At 45.7% G+C, this 18,330-nt stretch overlaps 1 protein-coding gene across 1 annotated transcript in view; it reads right to left on the bottom strand.

The window, feature by feature from the left end:
* The window catches only part of LOC146869388 (E3 ubiquitin-protein ligase TRIM39-like), a 96,081-nt gene that overhangs the window by 14,603 nt on the left and 63,148 nt on the right, over window positions 1-18,330 (bottom strand). The window contains exons 3-4 of the mRNA XM_085599704.1: window positions 11,131-11,361; window positions 2,627-2,649 (exon numbers count right to left, since the gene is read on the bottom strand). Of these exons, the coding sequence (XP_085455830.1) occupies window positions 2,627-2,649; window positions 11,131-11,361 (254 nt within the window). The remainder of the gene's footprint in view (window positions 1-2,626; window positions 2,650-11,130; window positions 11,362-18,330) is intronic.

An 18,330-nucleotide genomic window follows, 5' to 3' on the forward strand; every position in this document is an offset into this window, starting at 1 on the left:
AGAATGAGGTTGCACTTGCCCCTAGCCTGACAGGTATAAGGAGGGCTGGAGGGGGAATGCCACCCAGTAGTACGACGGGACTGATTAGTCTGTTTGTTGAGGCTCCCCCTGGGACACTCGGTCATTGTTGTACGGACTTTAAGTGAGGTGCGATAAGATGAGGTGGTGGCACTGATAGAGGTGCCGGGTCTTACACCCTACAAGCGGCCAACCCTCCCTTTTTCCCTTGCTCTAATATACTTTACTTCTTGTTTTTCTCCCATACCTTCTCCCGTTTCTACTTTTCTGTGGTGTGACTGATTACCCGACTACCAGTGTGAGAACCTCAAGGTATTAGGGAGCGGAACTGCTGATTGAGCCGCCCCCTGGGGTGCGATCTGACTATTTTCTGCCCCTAAGATATAATACCAGTTTATACACAATAGAGGGATTGTACACACACTGTAGTTCAATTGAGACTGTTTTTGGGTGGGTGGGAGTAGCATTATGTGTGGGAGGACACTAGCTAAGTTGAAAGGTGTTTACCCGGGTGGTATAATGGGAGTCGCATATGGTTTGGATTTATTATTGTTGTTGAAGCATCAGTTGTGTGTGAGGGTGGTGAGGCTTTGGGAATGGTGTGGGGAGGTGTGTGTCTGCGGAGGAGGAGAGCGAGGGGGGAATGGGATGTTACAATATGGGTGAAATTTTATATTTGCCACATGGAATGTGAGGGGTCTAAACTCCTTTGTGAAACAGTATAGTACACACATCTATCTTAGAAGGATTAGAGTTCATTTAGCTCTCCTCCGAGAGACACATATGTTGGAGACAGAAGCCCAGAAACTCCACAAAGAATGGAGGGGACCGCTTTACTCATCCACTTATTCATCCTATGCCAGAGAGGTGTCCATATGGGTGGCTCGGGGCTCTTGTTTCAGCTGAGTGGCCGGGTTGCGGATGTGACAGGATGCTACATACTCATACACAACCTATTGAATGGCCGGAATATCTGCTTGCTTAAAGCAGTGACAAGAGTGACTTTTTCAAGGGATTATATACTCCATCCGGAAATTCACGGGACAACTATTGGTACATTGGCCCTTTTCATTGTATTCCGCTACACATGGAATCACTTCCCTCGTTTCACCTGGGTGACCAGTTTTCATTCTAAACTGGTCTACTTTCATACGTTGTTATTTGCACTTCCCTTTTTACTACTCAGGAGCCTTTGCTCTCCTTACGGTGTACTGATTTTTACTTTTCTGCACAATCCTATATTTTCCTCAGCATGGTTGCATATACATGCAGTTTTATATATATTTTAAATAGATTCCGACAAGATCTTCTCTGTATCTATCGGACTACTTTTGGACATTGTCCTTACTACAGGGCGCTCAGCTATTCTATATTCTTATTAAATCTCACAACTAATATATATTCTTTCCTTGCGTGCAAAAAGGAACACCAAATACACATATTTATTTGTATCTTATAGAGCACAATGCAGGCAAAATCTAGTTTTTCACTTGTATTATAATATATACTGGCATTCCCTGTGGCCCCCATGGGTTCTCTTCTTTCGGTCAACATCACCTATCATGGGTACCGCTTTTTATGGCTTTGGGTGAGCTGACGCTACAATGCATTTTTACACAATATCCTCAGTGCGTTGTGACCGGCATTAATTTCATGTCACTATTTCCCAACGCCTCATCACTGCTACATGAGGTTGACACATATGAATTTTACGTAAAAGATTTCATGAGAGAGGATGTTCTATACCAATGTATGTATTTTGTCTGCAGCCTTGAAAGGGTCCAATGGACGAACACGTGTCAGCTGCTTGTGCTCGTATAGACCAGATATTGGCTGTTCCTGCTTGTATATAAACCGAACATTGTGGAAACTACAAATGGAATAAGATAACTTCACAAAAAAGGGCAAATAATTTGATGGACTTCACATTAGGACTACTTTCTTTATTAAATGGAATTTCTATGTGTGCTCTGGTACTTATTATTTTGTATAATTGTTGCCAAGGACATTGTCCTAAGCAGGTGAACACCCTCGGTGGCAGGGTGTCTGCCGTACCATGGTGGCACCTCTAGCCCACATGAAGATATATGTGTATGATCCAACATCCCTGACAATAGTGCTGAAAATCGGACCTGCAATTGTTGTGAGCAGAGCCACCATTTGTGTAGTTAGGAAATTATGACTTAGTTTTTGCACAACTCTGATTTGAGTAAAACATAAAGAGATCTTTCCAGAATGTGCGTGCGTTTTCTGTGTGCTCAGGTTACTTTTCTTAGGACTTCAGTTAAGCTTTAAAGATGCAAATAGGTTTTGTGAGGACAGCAGCTCATTTTTGCTGCAATTATTTCAGGACTCACAGGAGTCATCTGACAACTCGCAGGGATTTATGAAAATGTAAGGGTTTCCTGAGGACACAGGGTAGTTTACTGAGAAATTAAGTTTTCAGGAGAGTCTGAGGACTTGAAGGTATTTTTCAGAATGTGAAGTGATTTTATGAGGATCTGAAAGTTTCCTAACACTTTGTGTGAGCCCAGTAGTGGTGTTTACACACTGCAGCAGTGAGACCTGCTCCTTACACACTGACAGGAGGATAATAAACCGACCTTACCTGCTTAGGGTGCTTCTGACATCCTGCAAAACAGAGAAACAAACACAGAGAAATCAGTTTCCACAGGAGATCTTAAAGTTATGGCGGTATTTTTAGGAGTGACACACTTCTATCTATGGTTAAAAAACAGTGACTGGGGTCACGTGACAGAGCACATTCTGGGGTATGGCATGACTAAGCACAGAATGAGGGATTCTGAATGAGGTCACAGGATATAACAGAAACTGATCTTCGAAATGGTAATGACATAGCACAGTGTAATTCTAAATGGGGTCACAAAACACATTGTATGATGTTCGCAACAGGGTCACATGCATGAGCATCATTTAGGGATTGCCAGGGGTCGCAGCTGTGACTCCTGTCTTACCCCTGGCAATACTTGTGCGACTTCTGGCTTCAGAGGTAGCAAAATGAGTACCGAAAACACAGTGGAAGCTCGCCTTTATGGGAGCCGTGCTCCGCCTTTGTTTTCAACCAATTTTATATTAAACTAATAGTGAACAATAGATCACTATTCACTGTTATTGTAGTAAAAATGGGGCACGAGGATCTAGAATGAGAACTTCTGTAGCAGATGTCTTAAATAAAAAAATGCCTTTAAATGTATGTAGGGTATGTGCTTGGGGATCGGAGTGTGGTTGTCTGTTTGTGAGTGTGTTTGTACGTGTGAGCATGAGTGTTTGTAAGTAAAAGTGAGTGTCAGTGACAGGTAGTATGTGAGAGCCACTAAAAGGTAGTGAGTGATAATAAGTCAGAATGAGTGGCAGTGAGCATGAGAGTCAGAATGAGTGACAATAAGAGTGAGTGCACAAGTGAAAAAGTATGAGTGCGTAGGAGTTGGAGTGAGTGTGAATGAAGGAGAGAGAATGAGTGATACAGATTGTGTGAGAATGCCAATTAGAGCAAGTGAGTATGAGTAAGTATGTTGGAGTCAGAGTAAGAATGAGTGAGAGTGAGGTAGACTAAGTGAGAATGAATGAATGAGTGTGGTTGAGTAAATGTGAGTGAGAATATGATGTAATGCTTGCTGGTCTGCCATTGGCCCTTACATACTGAAGGTAATTTGTGGCTTATAAAGGGACCTATGGAAAAATTCTACTGCTGGAATACTGGAGGCAATTGTAGGCATGGACAAGCACCTGTGAAAACCACTGCTACTGGCACACTGAAGGCAATGTTTGGCATGGACAGGCACCTGTGAAAACCACTGGCACACTGGAGGCAACTGTAGGCATGGACAGGCACCTGTGAAAACCACTGCTACTGGCACACTGGAGGCAATTGTAGGCATGGACAGGCACCTGTGAAAACCAATGCTACTGGCACACTGGAGGCAATTGTTGGCATAGACAGGCACCTGTGAAAACCACTGCCACTGGCATACTGGAGGCTATTGTCGGCATGGACATGCACCTGTGAAGATCACTGCTACTGGCACACTGGAGGAAATTGTTGGCATGGGCAGGCATCTGTGAAAACCACTGCTACTGGCACACTGGAGGCAATTGTAGGAATGGACAGGCACCTGTGAAAATCACTGCTACTGGCACACAGTAGGCAATTGTTGGCATAGGGGGTAACTGTGACAAAATACTGGCACTAGCTCATTGGAGATGCTTCTTGGCATGCTTTGCTGGTGTGGTGCCTGTGGATGTGAAGCTTTCTCTGGAAACAGAAGTGCATCATCCGCTTTGCTAGTGCGGCGCCTGTGGATGAGAATCTTTCTCAGGAAACAGAAGTGCATCAGCTGCATTGCTAGTGTGGCGCCTGTGGGTGTGAAGCTTTCTCTAGAAACAGAAGTGCATCAGCTGCTTTGCTAGTGCGGCGCCTGTGGATGTGAAGCTTTCTCTAGAAACTAGAAGTGCATCAGCTGCGTTGCTAGTGCGGCGCCTGTGGAACTGAAGCTTTCTCTAGAAACAGAAGTGCATCAGCTGCTTTGCTAGTGTGGCGCCTGTGGATGTGAAGCTTTCTTCAGCAACAGAAGTGCATCAGCTGCTTTGCTAGTGCAGCACCTGTGGATGTGAAGCTTTCTCTAGAAACAGAAGTGCATCAGCTGCTTTGCTAGAGCGGCGCCTGTGGATGTGAAGCTTTCTCTAGAAACTAGAAGTGCATCAGCTGCATTGCTAGTGCGGCGCCTGTGGAAGTGAAGCTTTCTCTAGAAACAGAAGTGCATCAGCTGCTTTGCTAGTGCAGCGCCTGTGAATGTGAAGCTTTCTCTAGAAACAGAAGTGCATCAGCTGCTTTGCTAGTGAGGCGCCTGTGGATGTGAAGCTTTCTCTGGAAACAGAAGTGCCTCAGCTGCTTTGCTAGTGCGGCGCCTGTGGATGTGAAGCTTTCTCTAGAAACAGAAGTGCATCAGCCGCTTTGCTAGTGCAGCGTCTGTGGGTGTGAAGCTTTCTCTAGAAACATAAGTGCATCATCTGCTTTGCTAGTGCGGCGCCTGTGGATGTGAAGCTTTCTCTAGAAACAGAAGTGCATCAGCTGCATTGCTAGTGCGGCACCTGTGGACGAGAAGCTTTCTCTAGAAACAGAAGTGCAACAGCTGCTTTGCTAGTGCAGCGCCTGTGGATGTGAAGCTTTCTCTAGAAACAGAAGTGCATCAGCTGCTATGCTAGTGCGGCGCCTGTGGATGTGAAGCTTTCTCTAGAAACAGAAGTGCATCAGCTGCTTTGCTAGTGCAGCGCCTGTGGATGTGAAGCTTTCTCTAGAAACAGAAGTGCATCAGCTGCTATGCTAGTGCGGCGCCTGTGGATGTGAAGCTTTCTCTAGAAACAGAAGTGCATCAGCTGCATTGCTAGTGCGGGCCTGTGGATGTGAAGCTTTCTCTAGAAACAGAAGTGCATCAGCTGCTTTGCTAGTGAGGCGCCTGTGGATGTGAAGCTTTCTCTGGAAACAGAAGTGCCTCAGCTGCTTTGCTAGTGCGGCGCCTGTGGATGTGAAGCTTTCTCTAGAAACAGAAGTGTATCAGCTGCATTGCTAGTGCGGCACCTGTGGACGAGAAGCTTTCTCTAGAAACAGAAGTGCATCAGCTGCTTTGCTAGTGCAGTGCCTGTGGATGTGAAGCTTTCTCTAGAAACAGAAGAGCATCAGCTGCATTGCTAGTGCGGCACCTGTGGAGGTGAAGCTTTCCCTAGAAACAGAAGTGCATCAGCTGCTTTGCTAGTGCGGCGCCTGTGGATGTGAAGCTTTCTCTAGAAACAGAAGTGCATCAGCTGCTTTGCTAGTGCAGCGCCTGTGGATGTGAAGCTTTCTCTAGAAACAGAAGTACATCAGCTGCATTGCTAGGGCGGCGCCTGTAGATGTGAAGCTTTCTCTTTGCTAGTGCACTGCCTGTGGATGAGAAGCTTTCTCTAGAAACAGAAGTGCATCAGCTGCATTGCTAGTGCGGCGACTGTGAATGTGAAGCTTTCTCTAGAAACAGAAGCGCATCAGCTGCTTTGCTAGTGCGGCGCCTGTGGATGTGAAGCTTCCTCTAGAAACAGAAGTGCATCAGCTGCATTGCTAGTGCGGCGACTGTGAATGTGAAGCTTTCTCTAGAAACAGAAGCGCATCAGCTGCATCGCTAGTGTGGCGCCTGTGGATGTGAAGCTTTCTCTAGAAACAGAAGTTCATCAGCTGCTTTGCTAGTGCAGTGCCTGTGGATGTGAAGCTTTCTCTTGAAACAGAAGTGCATCAGCTGCTTTGCTAGTGTGGCGCCTGTGGATATTGAAGCTTTCTCTAGAAACAGAAGTGCATCAGCTGCTTTGCTAGTGCAGCGCAAGTGGATGTGAAGCTTTCGCTAGAAACAGAAGTGCATCAGCTGCTTTGCTAGTGCGGCGCCTGTGGATGAGAAGCTTTCTCTAGAAACAGAAGTGCATCAGCTGCTTTGCTAGTGCGGCACCTGTGGATGAGAAGCGTTCTCTAGAAACAGAAGTGCATCAGCTGCATTGCTAGTGCGGCGCCTGTGGATGAGAAGCTTTCTCTAGAAACAGAAGTGCATCAGCTGCTTTCCTAGTGCGGCGCCTGTGGGTGTGAAGCTTTCTCTAGAAACAGAAGTGCATCAGCTGCTTTGCTAGTGCAGCGCCTGTGGATGTAAAGCTTTCTCTAGATTAGAGTCTCAGCGTAGGCTCGACATCCTGTGATTCTGGACAAATGACTTATTCTTCTATCGACTGTGGCCTATGGACAGCGCATAATGACCCTCACTGGAAGCATTATAAATTGTAATAAAATAATGAGAGAAATTTAAAATAGCTTCCTGGCTCTGGTTTGTGCCTAAGGACCACTTGCGGGTGGTACCTTTTTGGGGAGTACTAGGGGGGACTCTGGGAGCAATGCACCAGTTGCTCGGCCTTTAGTAGCTCACAATGATTTTACTGATCAGAAGTAGCTCTCTCTACAGAAAAGGTTGGAGACCCCTGGTATACATTGATTACTGGTAGCACCAACAGTTTCATGCAGTAAAAAGTTACCACTGAAGAACGTGCAGGATTTGCAAGAGGAAAAGCTATGCACCTATTCCGCACACGTCCGCTACCTGTGTCACCCTCCTATAGAGAATTCCAATGCTCTGATGTTATTGTCCAAGTTGCGACATGCTGTGTAAACTGCACATATTATTTACCAGCAGATGATAACAACAAATACGAAGAATCCAACGTGAGCAAGTAGCGGCCTATAGGGGCATTGCATCAGGAGGAAGCGGGGACCACTTACCTATTCATTAAGAGAAGATGAACCTGTCTCGGGCCAACAGCTATGGCACTCTGTAACAACTCTGTAACACTCTGTAACAACAGCAACAGCAAATCCTGCCGTACTTCCGCACCGCCCTCAGTGTTACTGGTGGAAGCAGAAGTTTTATATTCTGAATTCAGCTTTGACACCAGAATGAAAGGGGAGGTTGAAGGACATTAAAGGGTGTTGAAGGGCATAGTATTCAGACTCTAACTGGAAAGTGTGGACACGGATGTGTGCTGGCATCTTACAGCTTTCGGGCGTTTCAGAGATGCACAAAACCCACAATGCCCATGTAAGCAGCTAGTTTTCCCACTCGAATTCTTGGGAGCAAATGGATTTCTGAGTGGTGTTGGTAGGGTGGGCGCCAAACTCTGCTCTGCCGGCAGCAGGCAGAGTTTTGCCAAACTCTGTTCTCCAAGCAGAGCACAGGATGTGGCAAAACTGTGCCAAAGAAGCGGAGTTTGCCGTCCACTCCTAGAATCAATGTACCTGGTCACATGACATAGCAGTGGGTGAGATGAATGAGTTTACATGACGCAATCTGCTAGCCTAAAACAAGTCACATGACACAATCTGTGATATTCTGAATGTTATCACATGAAGCAGTGCAGTGTAGGATTTACTGAATGAGGCCACATGACATAGTCTGTGATATTTTGAATGGGGTCACATGAGACTGCATTGTCCGTTATATTCTAATCTGTGTCACATGGCCGAGCACACGGAGAACTTCACATAATATTAACCATCATGAATGATTTCCACCCGTAGAGCAAACATTTTACAACACCTACAAATGAAATCACACACACTGAGAGCACAGCGAGAGTTGGTTTCTACCCATTAACACTCTGTTTGTCACGCTTTGAATATAGGTATTTGGACCTCTGCAGTGATGTGATTCATCCTAATGGCATCTCGTACACTAAAATCTTTGTTACAGTTTAGCTACATGCTGAAATCAATAGCGCCTAGACAGTAACGGAGAGAGTGGATGTTACACGTGTACTACATATGGGGTTTTGGGGGAGCACGGAGTGCGTCTATTGTTATTTAATGTATGGGGACAGGAGTCCATTTTGGATCCCCTGTGTGTGAATTGTACATATGATGGAGGATGGAGGGACCTGCCAGATAGGGAGGTAGATTGTGGAAACCTTCCTGAGGTCTTTGAAGTGGACCAGACTTTTGTGAACAGAAGGAATGAGGGAGACAAATGATGCTCTGAAGGACATTCGCTGGTCACTTCCTGCATTCTTCATCCCCAGAAGAGTTAATGCAGTTCTGTGCAGCAGCCGGGAGGGAAGGCCTCTCTTCTGAGCCTTTGTCCCAGATTCCTCTGTCATGGCACACCCAGCTCCACTCTCTTTTCCTGCCAAGATTGAGTGACACAGACTTTAACCTGACCAGTCTGTGCCAATGAATAAAATGTCAGAACTCCCTGAAGCCAGCTCCAGAGATAGAGCTCTTGAATTTTCATCTACATCTAAAAAAACTAGGACAAATACTAGTAAGAAACCCGGGTCACTGTGCCAGGAGTCTCTTTGACCAGTGTCGAGACCCACAAAGCACCGATGGAGATAAATGGCGTAGAATTTTAGAGAAACATGTAAATAAGAAACAATATGTTTTTTAGGTTTAAAAAAAGTCAATGTTTACTAGAAAGATATTTTTCTTTGAAACATTCTGAATCATATCGAACCTAAAACACCATTTACATCTTTGATGGCCATGAATTACTATGAAAGTCTTATGTTCAGCTCTTCCCAAAAGCTGTGATGTCACAGAGTATTATATCACAAATGCTGGTCCTCGAGAGTGGTCATCGAGGTGTAGTCATTTGTTGTGAATCACTATAGCAACTACAGCGCACACGGGGTTCACAGTTGTAAACACTGAACGAGGTCCAGAGATACGATGCCTGACTGCCGATCAAGATCGGTGAACGCAAACGTAAGTGGTCATCTGTCTCAGGAAAAAAGTAACTGTTTTAGAACAGAAATATTTTCAAACTTCTTAGAAAAGGAGGAATTAGTTTTCTTTTCAATTCTCTAAGATGCTGGCTCAGCTTTTTTCACAATTTGCTCCTTCATTTCCATGTTAATTACGGTCACTGGAATTGCCTGGGGTGTTGCATTAACAACAACCTCTACAGCCTCCTCATGTCAACTGATGCCACACCCAACCATCCGCTCACCACATGGAAACTGCTCACCACACAGAGCAGCACAGCCACCATGAACTCCATCCACTCTGGAGCACCCACGGACCCCTGCCCCCACCACCTCTATTCTCAACGCATTCATCAACACAGCCACCTTTACAGATCAATGGAAACATGCAGAGGTCAGACCGCTCCTCAAGATACCCTCCGCCGACCCCAGCAAACTCAAGAACTACCGCCCCTTCTCTCTGCTCCCCTTCCCAGCCAAAGTCCGTGAGAAGGGGATCAATCACCAACTCACCGAGCACCTGGAGACCAACAATCTGCTGGACACCTCCCAAACTGGCTTCCACGCCCACCACAGCACAGAGACTGCCCTGACCACCGATGACAGTAGGTGCCTCCTCAACCGTGGGGAGACAGCGGCCGTGATCCCTCTCAACCTCTCAGCAGCGTTCAACACCGTATCTCACCACACACTCATCAAAAGAATCCACCACATCCGGATCCAGGGAGACACCCTCAAATGGATCACATCCTTCCTCACAGGACGAACCCAAAAGATCTGCCAACCACCCTCCGCTTCGGAACCCAAGAGCATAATCTGCAGCGTCCTTCAAGGCTGCTCAATCAGCCCCACCCTGTTGAACACATACATGACGCCTTTGGCCGACATCGTCAGAACCCACGGCCTCAACTTCATATCCTACACAGACGATGCCCATCCTCTCGCTCAGAGAAAACCCTTCCACCACCAGGGCCATCTCCCACAGCTGCATCACGAGCGTCACCGACTGGATGAAGAGCAACTGCCTGAAGCTCAACATGGATAAGACAGAAGTGCTGATTTTCTGGGAATAACACCTCCCTGTGGAACGACACCTGATGGCCCTCCTAACTCAGACGCACACCCACACCGACAGACCGCACACACAACCTCATCATCATCCTGGACAGCAAACTCACCAGATCATATCAATGCAGTTTCCTCCATCTGATTCCTCACCCCACCCTCCACATGCTCCAAAAGATCTTCAGAAGGCTCCCCATCAACACCAGGTAAGCTGTCACTCAAGTTCAAGTCACCAGCTGGCTGGACTACGGCAACGCGTTCTATGCAGGACTCATCATCCAACTCCTGAATGGATTCCAGACGATACAGAACTCACCTGCCAGACTCATCCTGGACCTCCCCAGGAGGAACCATATCACCCCCAACTCAGGAACCTTCACTGGCTCTCCATCCAGAAAAGATGCCAATTCAAGATGTTGACCGACGCCTATAAGGCCGTCCACGACCAAGGACCAGCATACATCAACCAACGCCTGAACTTCCACCAACCCTCCAGACACCTGCCCTTCACCTCCCTCGCCCTCACTCACACTCTCCACATCCACCGAAGCAACAGTGGAGGATGTTCCCTCTCCTACCTCACTGCAGAGTCCTGGAACGACCTCCCCTGCACCTCCGAACATGATCCTCTCTCCCTGAATTAAGAAAAGGAATCGAGACCTGGCTTTTCAACTGATCCCAGCGAAAGACAAGTGCTCGGATACCCTCACGGGTGATTAGCTGTGCTCTACAGATCCAAGTAGATTGATTGATTGATTGATATCTCACCTTCAGGAGTTCCCACGCTGGCTCCTCACACTTCTTCTCTATTACTGTTATCAGGGCGTTGAGAGAGGTGATTTGATTGGACAGTTTGGTGATATTTGCATTTTCAACCATGGTGATTGTCTTCTCCATCTCCTCCAGTTTTTCACAAAGTGTTTGCTCGTGTTCTTTCAGGAGTTGCCGCAGTTTTTCAAACCCAGATTCAATTTTATTCTTCTCAGTTCTTAACTTGTCCTGTCATAAGCAAAGACACAAAAGCTGGTTAGATATTAAAAAGTTCGGAAGGGGGGGGGGGGGGGCGAGGGGTTAGTAGCTACTTTAAAAAATCAGAACACTAGCATGCTTCTGCCAATTTCTGAACTGCAGCCTCTTACTACCTTCACTTTTACTGTCTTACATCCTTCTCCCACTCCTGCCCTCCCCCTGTCCTCAGACACCTCACAAACTGTGGAAAGGTCAGAATTTGTGAGGCTGCAGAGAAGTTAGATCCATAAAGAAAGTGCAAGGAAGCGAACCCACCACAGGCAGAGACAGTCAACGACCCAGCGACAGGCTGAGTGGAGACTGGCTGAAGTCAAGTGTGAGTGGATGTGACTAGCACAATATAATTTAAATGAGGGGGGGCAGGAAGTTTGAGCCCTTGGGATAAAAGAGAGGATGTAGGTGGTGTGCAGGCTGCCCCTGTCCTGCCAGGACACTGGAAATGTTCGCTCAGAAGGAGACGCACAGGGTGTGTCCTACTAAGGCTCTCATACAGAGTGAGGAGGAATCACTGGTGTGGTTATTTCACGTTCAAAATCATAAAAATATTATATGTATTCTGTTCTTGAATAGAGAACTACCAGATAAATTAATGTACTGCACCGATTTCTGCAGGTAATTCAGCAATTCCTATAGAAGATGGGTGAGGAGTTTGGTTAGAAATCTTGTCCAATCCTAAGATAAGAGCCTGTGTGTTATCAGGTGAGGTATGTCACTCTGTGGCTTAGAGCAGGAACCTGTGTGTTATCAGGTGAGGTGCGTCACACTGTAGCTTAGAGCAGGAGCCTGTGTGTTATCAGGTGAGGTATGTCACACTGTAGCTCGGAGCCTGTGTGTTGTCAGGTGAGGTATGTCACACTGTGTCTTAGAGCTGGAGCCTGTGTGTTATCAGGTGAGGTATGTCACACTGTAGCTGAGAGCAGGGGCCTGTGTGTTATCAGGTGAGGTATGTCCCACTGTAGCTAGGAGCCTGTGTGTTATCAGGTGAGGTTTGTCACACTGTGACCTAGAGCAGGAGCCTGTGTGTTATCAGGTGAGGTATGTCACACTGTGACCTAGAGCAGGAGCCTGTGTGTTATCAGGTGAGGTTTGTCACACTTTGGCTTAGAGCAGGAGCCTGTGTGTTATCAGGTGAGGTATGTCACACTGTAGCTCGGAGCCTGTGTGTTGTCAGGTGAGGTTTGTCACACTGTAGCTAGGAGCCTGTGTGTTATCAGGTGAGGTATGTGACACTGTAGCTTAGAGCAGGGGCCTGTGTGTTATCAGGTGAGGTATGTGACACTGTGGCTTAGAGCAGGAGCCTGTGTGTTATCAGGTGAGGTGCGTCACACTGTAGCTAGGAGCCTGTGTGTTATCAGGTGAGGTATGTCACACTGTGGCTTAGAGCAGGAGCCTGTGTGTTATCAGGTGAGGTATGTCACACTGTAGCTAGGAGCCTGTGTGTTATCAGGTGAGGTTTGTCACACTGTGACCTAGAGCAGGAGCCTGTGTGTTATCAGGTGAGGTTTGTCACACTGTGGCTTAGAGCAGGAGCCTGTGTGTTATCAGGTGAGGTATGTCACACTGTACCTTACAGCAGGAGCCTGTGTGTTATCAGGTGAGGTATGCCACTCTGTGGCTTAGAGCAGGAGCCGGTGTGTTATCAGGTGAGGTGCGTCACACTATAGCTTAGAGCAGGAGCCTGTGTGTTACCAGGTGAGGTATGTCACACTGTGGCTTAGAGCAGGGGCCTGTGTGTTATCAGGTGAGGTATGTCACACTGTAGCTAGGAGCCTGTGTGTTATCAGGTGAGGTTTGTCACACTGTGACCTAGAGCAGGAGCCTGTGTGTTATCAGGTGAGGTTTGTCACACTGTGACCTAGAGCAGGAGCCTGTGTGTTATCAGGTGAGGTTTGTCACACTGTGGCTTAGAGCAGGAGCCTGTGTGTTATCAGGTGAGGTATGTCACACTACCTTACAGCAGGAGCCTGTGTGTTATCAGGTGAGGTATGCCACTCTGTGGCTTAGAGCAGGAGCCGGTGTGTTATCAGGTGAGGTGCGTCACACTATAGCTTAGAGCAGGAGCCTGTGTGTTACCAGGTGAGGTATGTCACACTGTAGCTTAGAGCTGGAGCTTGTGTGTTATGAGGTGAGGTATGTCACACTGTAGCTTAGCGCAGTAGCCTGTGTGTTATTGCTGGAGCAGGGTTTTCTGTTGAAAATTTATCGAGTTTTAAGCTCCGGTTTGGTCTATAAGTCATAACTAAAATTATTAATCTATAATCGATAATTATTGGTTTTGTGGGAAACTTTAACTACCCAATATTATTAACAAGAGAAAACTACACGTGGGAATGCATATATGTTGCTTAATAATATGTGCAGTTATTTAATATAAGTGTGCTATTTGTTTTGTGTTGATGCTTTTAAATAATAACGTGTACTAATGCTTATTTATGTTGCAGATGGCTAGTTAATTACATACACATAAGGGTATTAGTGGGAATTAACACTGTTAAATCATTGCGATGATGTAGTAACGTGGTTTGTGTTTCTTTCAATTAAGATGGTCCGTTTTGGCCTAAAACAAGATGGCTGCCGTTTACAGCCTGCACTCGAGTGAATGTGAATAAGTCAGAAGGCCTTGCTGAATATGGTTGAAAGTCACCTGATCATGGCCTCTGCTGGAGTTTTGAAAGTTTCCATGATGACAGCGGCTCCAGGCAAGCTTCCAACTGTCCTTGGAGGGAAAGAAAGCCACAATGAACTTTGTGATTACAGCGGTGGCTTCGCTATGGTTCCGAGGAAATGTATTCATGAAAGTATCTTTTGCAAAACTCGAGTTTCCTTCTTCCGTCTTTTTTATTTTTGTGATTTTTCTGAGCGGAGGTTTTTTACAAATGTTGCGATGCTACATCCTTTCCTGCTCGCTCTGCTCAGCGGCTCAACGGATATTCAGAACTTATTTGTTGCTATCATTTTGTAAGTTTTATTATAAAAATACTAGTCTAGAGAGGGTCTGTGTCATTGCATTCGGGATTTTTGAGGCCACTTCTTCCCAAACCTGCGTTGGTGAGGATCGATGCTGTGAGGACGGCAACTCGGGAGACTTTACTGAGAGACCTGTCCTGACCCATTTATGACATTTAGCTAGAATAGGTAACTATGAGAATAATGATTTTCATATTGATTGACTTATATTTGAACTAATTTTAGATAAAATACCAATAATTGAATTACAGTGTCGGTGGTTATTTCTTGTCGTTTATTGTATACTCTAATGTGATTATTGCGGTTTAAATCATGACTCAGGACAATGACAATCTGATCGCATTGACCTTACTGTAGATACAGGGTGTTTCAGGAGTTTCTCTCATGTCCAGTGCTGATAGAGTAATCGTGCGTGTGTTAGTGAAATGGGCCCAAGCGTATGATGAGTGCATGTGCGTGTATCTGTGAAATTACTCTATCCGTGGAAGTAGGGAGAATTTGTATGCCCTGATCTGCAGCAATTTCCTGGTAGCAGAGTAATGGTTTTGATTATTGTCTTGATCTGATTAGATTGCTTGTACATTGGCTTTTGAATTATTGATTATTGATTAATGTTGGTATATGTACTAATACTATATGTTGGAGTCGTCGTATTGAGTTTTATGTAGTGCTTCTGGAACTTGGGAGCTGGTGGCAGTTCCGTAGTAGGGCAGAGGGAAGTGTATGCTGCTCTCGGGAAAAACGGGATTGTTGATCCTGTACGTATGCAGGAAGAGGAAAACGTGTGACAATCGAAGTTGCGCGTCACATTGTTTGGGTTCGGAATTAGTGACATCGTTGTGTGTTACTATTAGGGATACAATTCTGGTAGAAAAGGAGTGCGTATGGTAGCGAAGGTTATCTGTGAAACTCTGGTCTTAAGTCCAGGGATCCGTAAGGTTTGCCGTTAAAGCTTACTGCTGGAGAAGTAATAGGTATTCTCTGAGCTTGTTTGAAGGACTGGGCAGAGGTATACACTGCTTGGTTAACGTGTGTTATAATTCTGTAGTGGGGCAGACTGTATGCTGTTCTCGGGAAAGGCAGGATTCTGTATGTATGTACTACACTTTCTGGTATGAAAGTGCGTGAATGTATGAGCATTTAATTGATTGTAAGACTCTTTGGAGCAGTCCTAGAGGAACCAGTTAATGAATGCATGTTAGAAGGGCAGAGTAGAGGGATGTGCTACTGTGTCAACGAGAGTATTAATTCCGTAGTGGAGCAGAGGTAAGTGCTGTTCTAGAGAGAAGCGGGATTTTGTGTGAATTTTCTTTACTATTCTGTGGTTAGCGAAGCAGACAATGGAGATGTTTATATGTTGTAACTAATAGATTTTGTAGAAGTTGAAACGAAGTCTACTGAAAAGTTTTGTAAAGGAGGGGTAGACGAGTGACAGGAGACAGAGCAGAAAGCTGCAGTCAGCGGCTGCTGACGTCATACAGACCGCGCTCTGATTGGGTAGCGCTGGGATTGGTGCATTGGTGTGAGCCGCACAGGGATTGGAAGGAATACAGAGTGACGTAGACGCTCCAGGATTGGTGCGTTGGTGTGAGTCGCGCTGTTATTGGACAAAATATCGTATTGTACAGTTGTGATACGGAAGGGATTAGAAAGTTTTGGTAAACGCTAAAATGTATTACCAAGAGGAGAAAAAAAAGAAATCCTTGTTCAGTAAAATAAAAAGATGGTTCGACAAGGATAAAGACATTAAATCAAGAGAGGGTGAATTGTTACCTCCGACGAAAACGCCTGCATCCTTCATGGTTGCGAGATATGGGTATCATACCTGTATATGGTTGGAGAACTGGGCTAGGTATACTAAGGAAGATGGTGTCTTAGCATTCCCGGAACATGGTTCATTTAATATGGCCGTGTTGAGAAATTTACGGGAGAAGATGTTGTGTCTTGACCCAAGACCAAGGCCAACACAGTTTGAGGCGTTGGTGGAATGGGAAGATGAAGTACATGAGCGAGAAAAACAGAGGTCTGGAGGCAACTATAGGCATATGTTTGGGAGGAAATATGATCGTGAAACCCATCATGATCGAATGAGGAGATGGCGAGATGCTAGTATGACAGAAGGATTATATCCTATGAGGACAATTGAAGAGAAGGAAGGGAGAAAAGAAACAGGAAGTGTGGAAATGTGGATTTTCCTGGTCAGTTATGTCCCCTATCTTGGACCCCAACGGTTCTATGTGCATGTCACAAGTACATGTATGTTCCCTCCAGTTCCAGTTATGAAGACGCAAACACATGTGCGTCCACCGTCAACATGTCCTCTGTCAGATCCGCCATGAATAGGCCGGATATTCCATTCCTAAATATGAAAGGCCACCGGCTTTATATGGTTCACTTATGCCATTTTACAGTCCAGGCAAGTAGGCCCTGATTCTGTCATCAAACTCCTCTTGCCTTCTGCCTCTGAAAGCTCCAGTCTGAGCCTGCATCTGTGACCATGAACTTTGTCTCATTCTCTGCGCGGCTCACGAAGCCTGACATCAGCCTATTCTCTGCCAAGAACTGTATTTCACCTTCGAATTATCTGCTTCACTCCTTAGCCGATGCATTCCTGTCTAGCAGCTTAAGTAAACATTCTTCCAGCTACTGAGCAAAGGCTCGGCCTCTCTGTCCTCATGCAAGTAATTCATAGCCCTGTTACTAGGGAATATTCCTACCCCCTCGCATTCAGTGTAGACACTTAGACGCTTGTACACGCACGCACAGTCAGTATAGAATAGATTCTGTCCGAGGGTCCTTCTTTTTTGGATAACATAGTTCTTTAAACATAGGACGTTAGATATGATTTGGGATTAGGTTGACTTGACCCCCCAGACTTTTCGTCTCCACATGTAGAGCTAAATGTCAAGTCCCCTTCACCCCCTAGTTACACGTCAATTACACGTCATGCTGCTGCGCGCGCATCTATGCCAAGTATTATCTTATAGATCCACCTATGTATGACATCATAACCAATTATGTTCCTTTTTACTCCTTATTACATCCATTTTCGGTTACGCAGGTAAAACGTCAATTTCCTTATCATTTGTTACGCCTACTGCATTCGCTTCATTGTAATGTATGTACTATAAAAATTACTTCTTGTCAATAAAGTATGTACTTCACTTCCTGAACCCCCGTGGTGATGGAACTTGGAGCATCCGATTATAATCGATCATTGGAATAAAGCCCATTCCGAACCTCTAATATCACAGATTCTGCCTCTCATTTTACTGAGCTATTTTATTATGATTCTGTATCAAATTCAGTCCCGGTAAAGGAATTTTATTTACCACATGATGGCGCCCGAACAGGGACACTTTCTCATCTCACGCGCCGGCGGTGAGTTGCAGGCCCGGTCTCCTGCCACAGCTGGACGGACAATAACGCGTACCAGCAGGATTTCCTGTATCTCCCTCCGGTCAAGCGGGGGCGACTGAGACTGCGATCAACACCCAGACGAGGCGGTGAGAAGTGCGAAGTATCCCGACCAGAGCCTAGCTGAGAGAGCAAGATCCGAGGTATACAGAGACCCACCAGTTCGAAGTCAAGCCCAGTTTCCGACGAGTCGAGTCGAGTCCAGTCCGGTTCAAGTTCAAGTTACCGAGGCCTTCCGTTTCCGAAGCTACCCGGTGAGTACCATTACTGGGGAGGCATTTCTGACGTGCACATAGGTTGTGCCGGTCAAGACGGGTTTGGGTACACAAATCCGGTCTGCACTGTTTTAGCAGTGTATCTGTACTGTTTAGCAGTATATCAAGTATTCCGAAGTATCTAGTTATTGTCAAAGAATTATACTTGGTGATTAGTTATGCAGACGATCATCATTGTTGTTTATTTTAAAGGTTAAAAATGCTTAATGTTTAATGTTTAATGTGTTAAACGTCCTGCATATTGTGGTATGAATGGTTGTTCATTAGTGTGCTTTTGTAT

Source organism: Triturus cristatus, chromosome 1_1 (assembly GCF_964204655.1).
Source record: "Triturus cristatus chromosome 1_1, aTriCri1.1, whole genome shotgun sequence".
Classification (NCBI taxonomy): domain Eukaryota; kingdom Metazoa; phylum Chordata; class Amphibia; order Caudata; family Salamandridae; genus Triturus; species Triturus cristatus.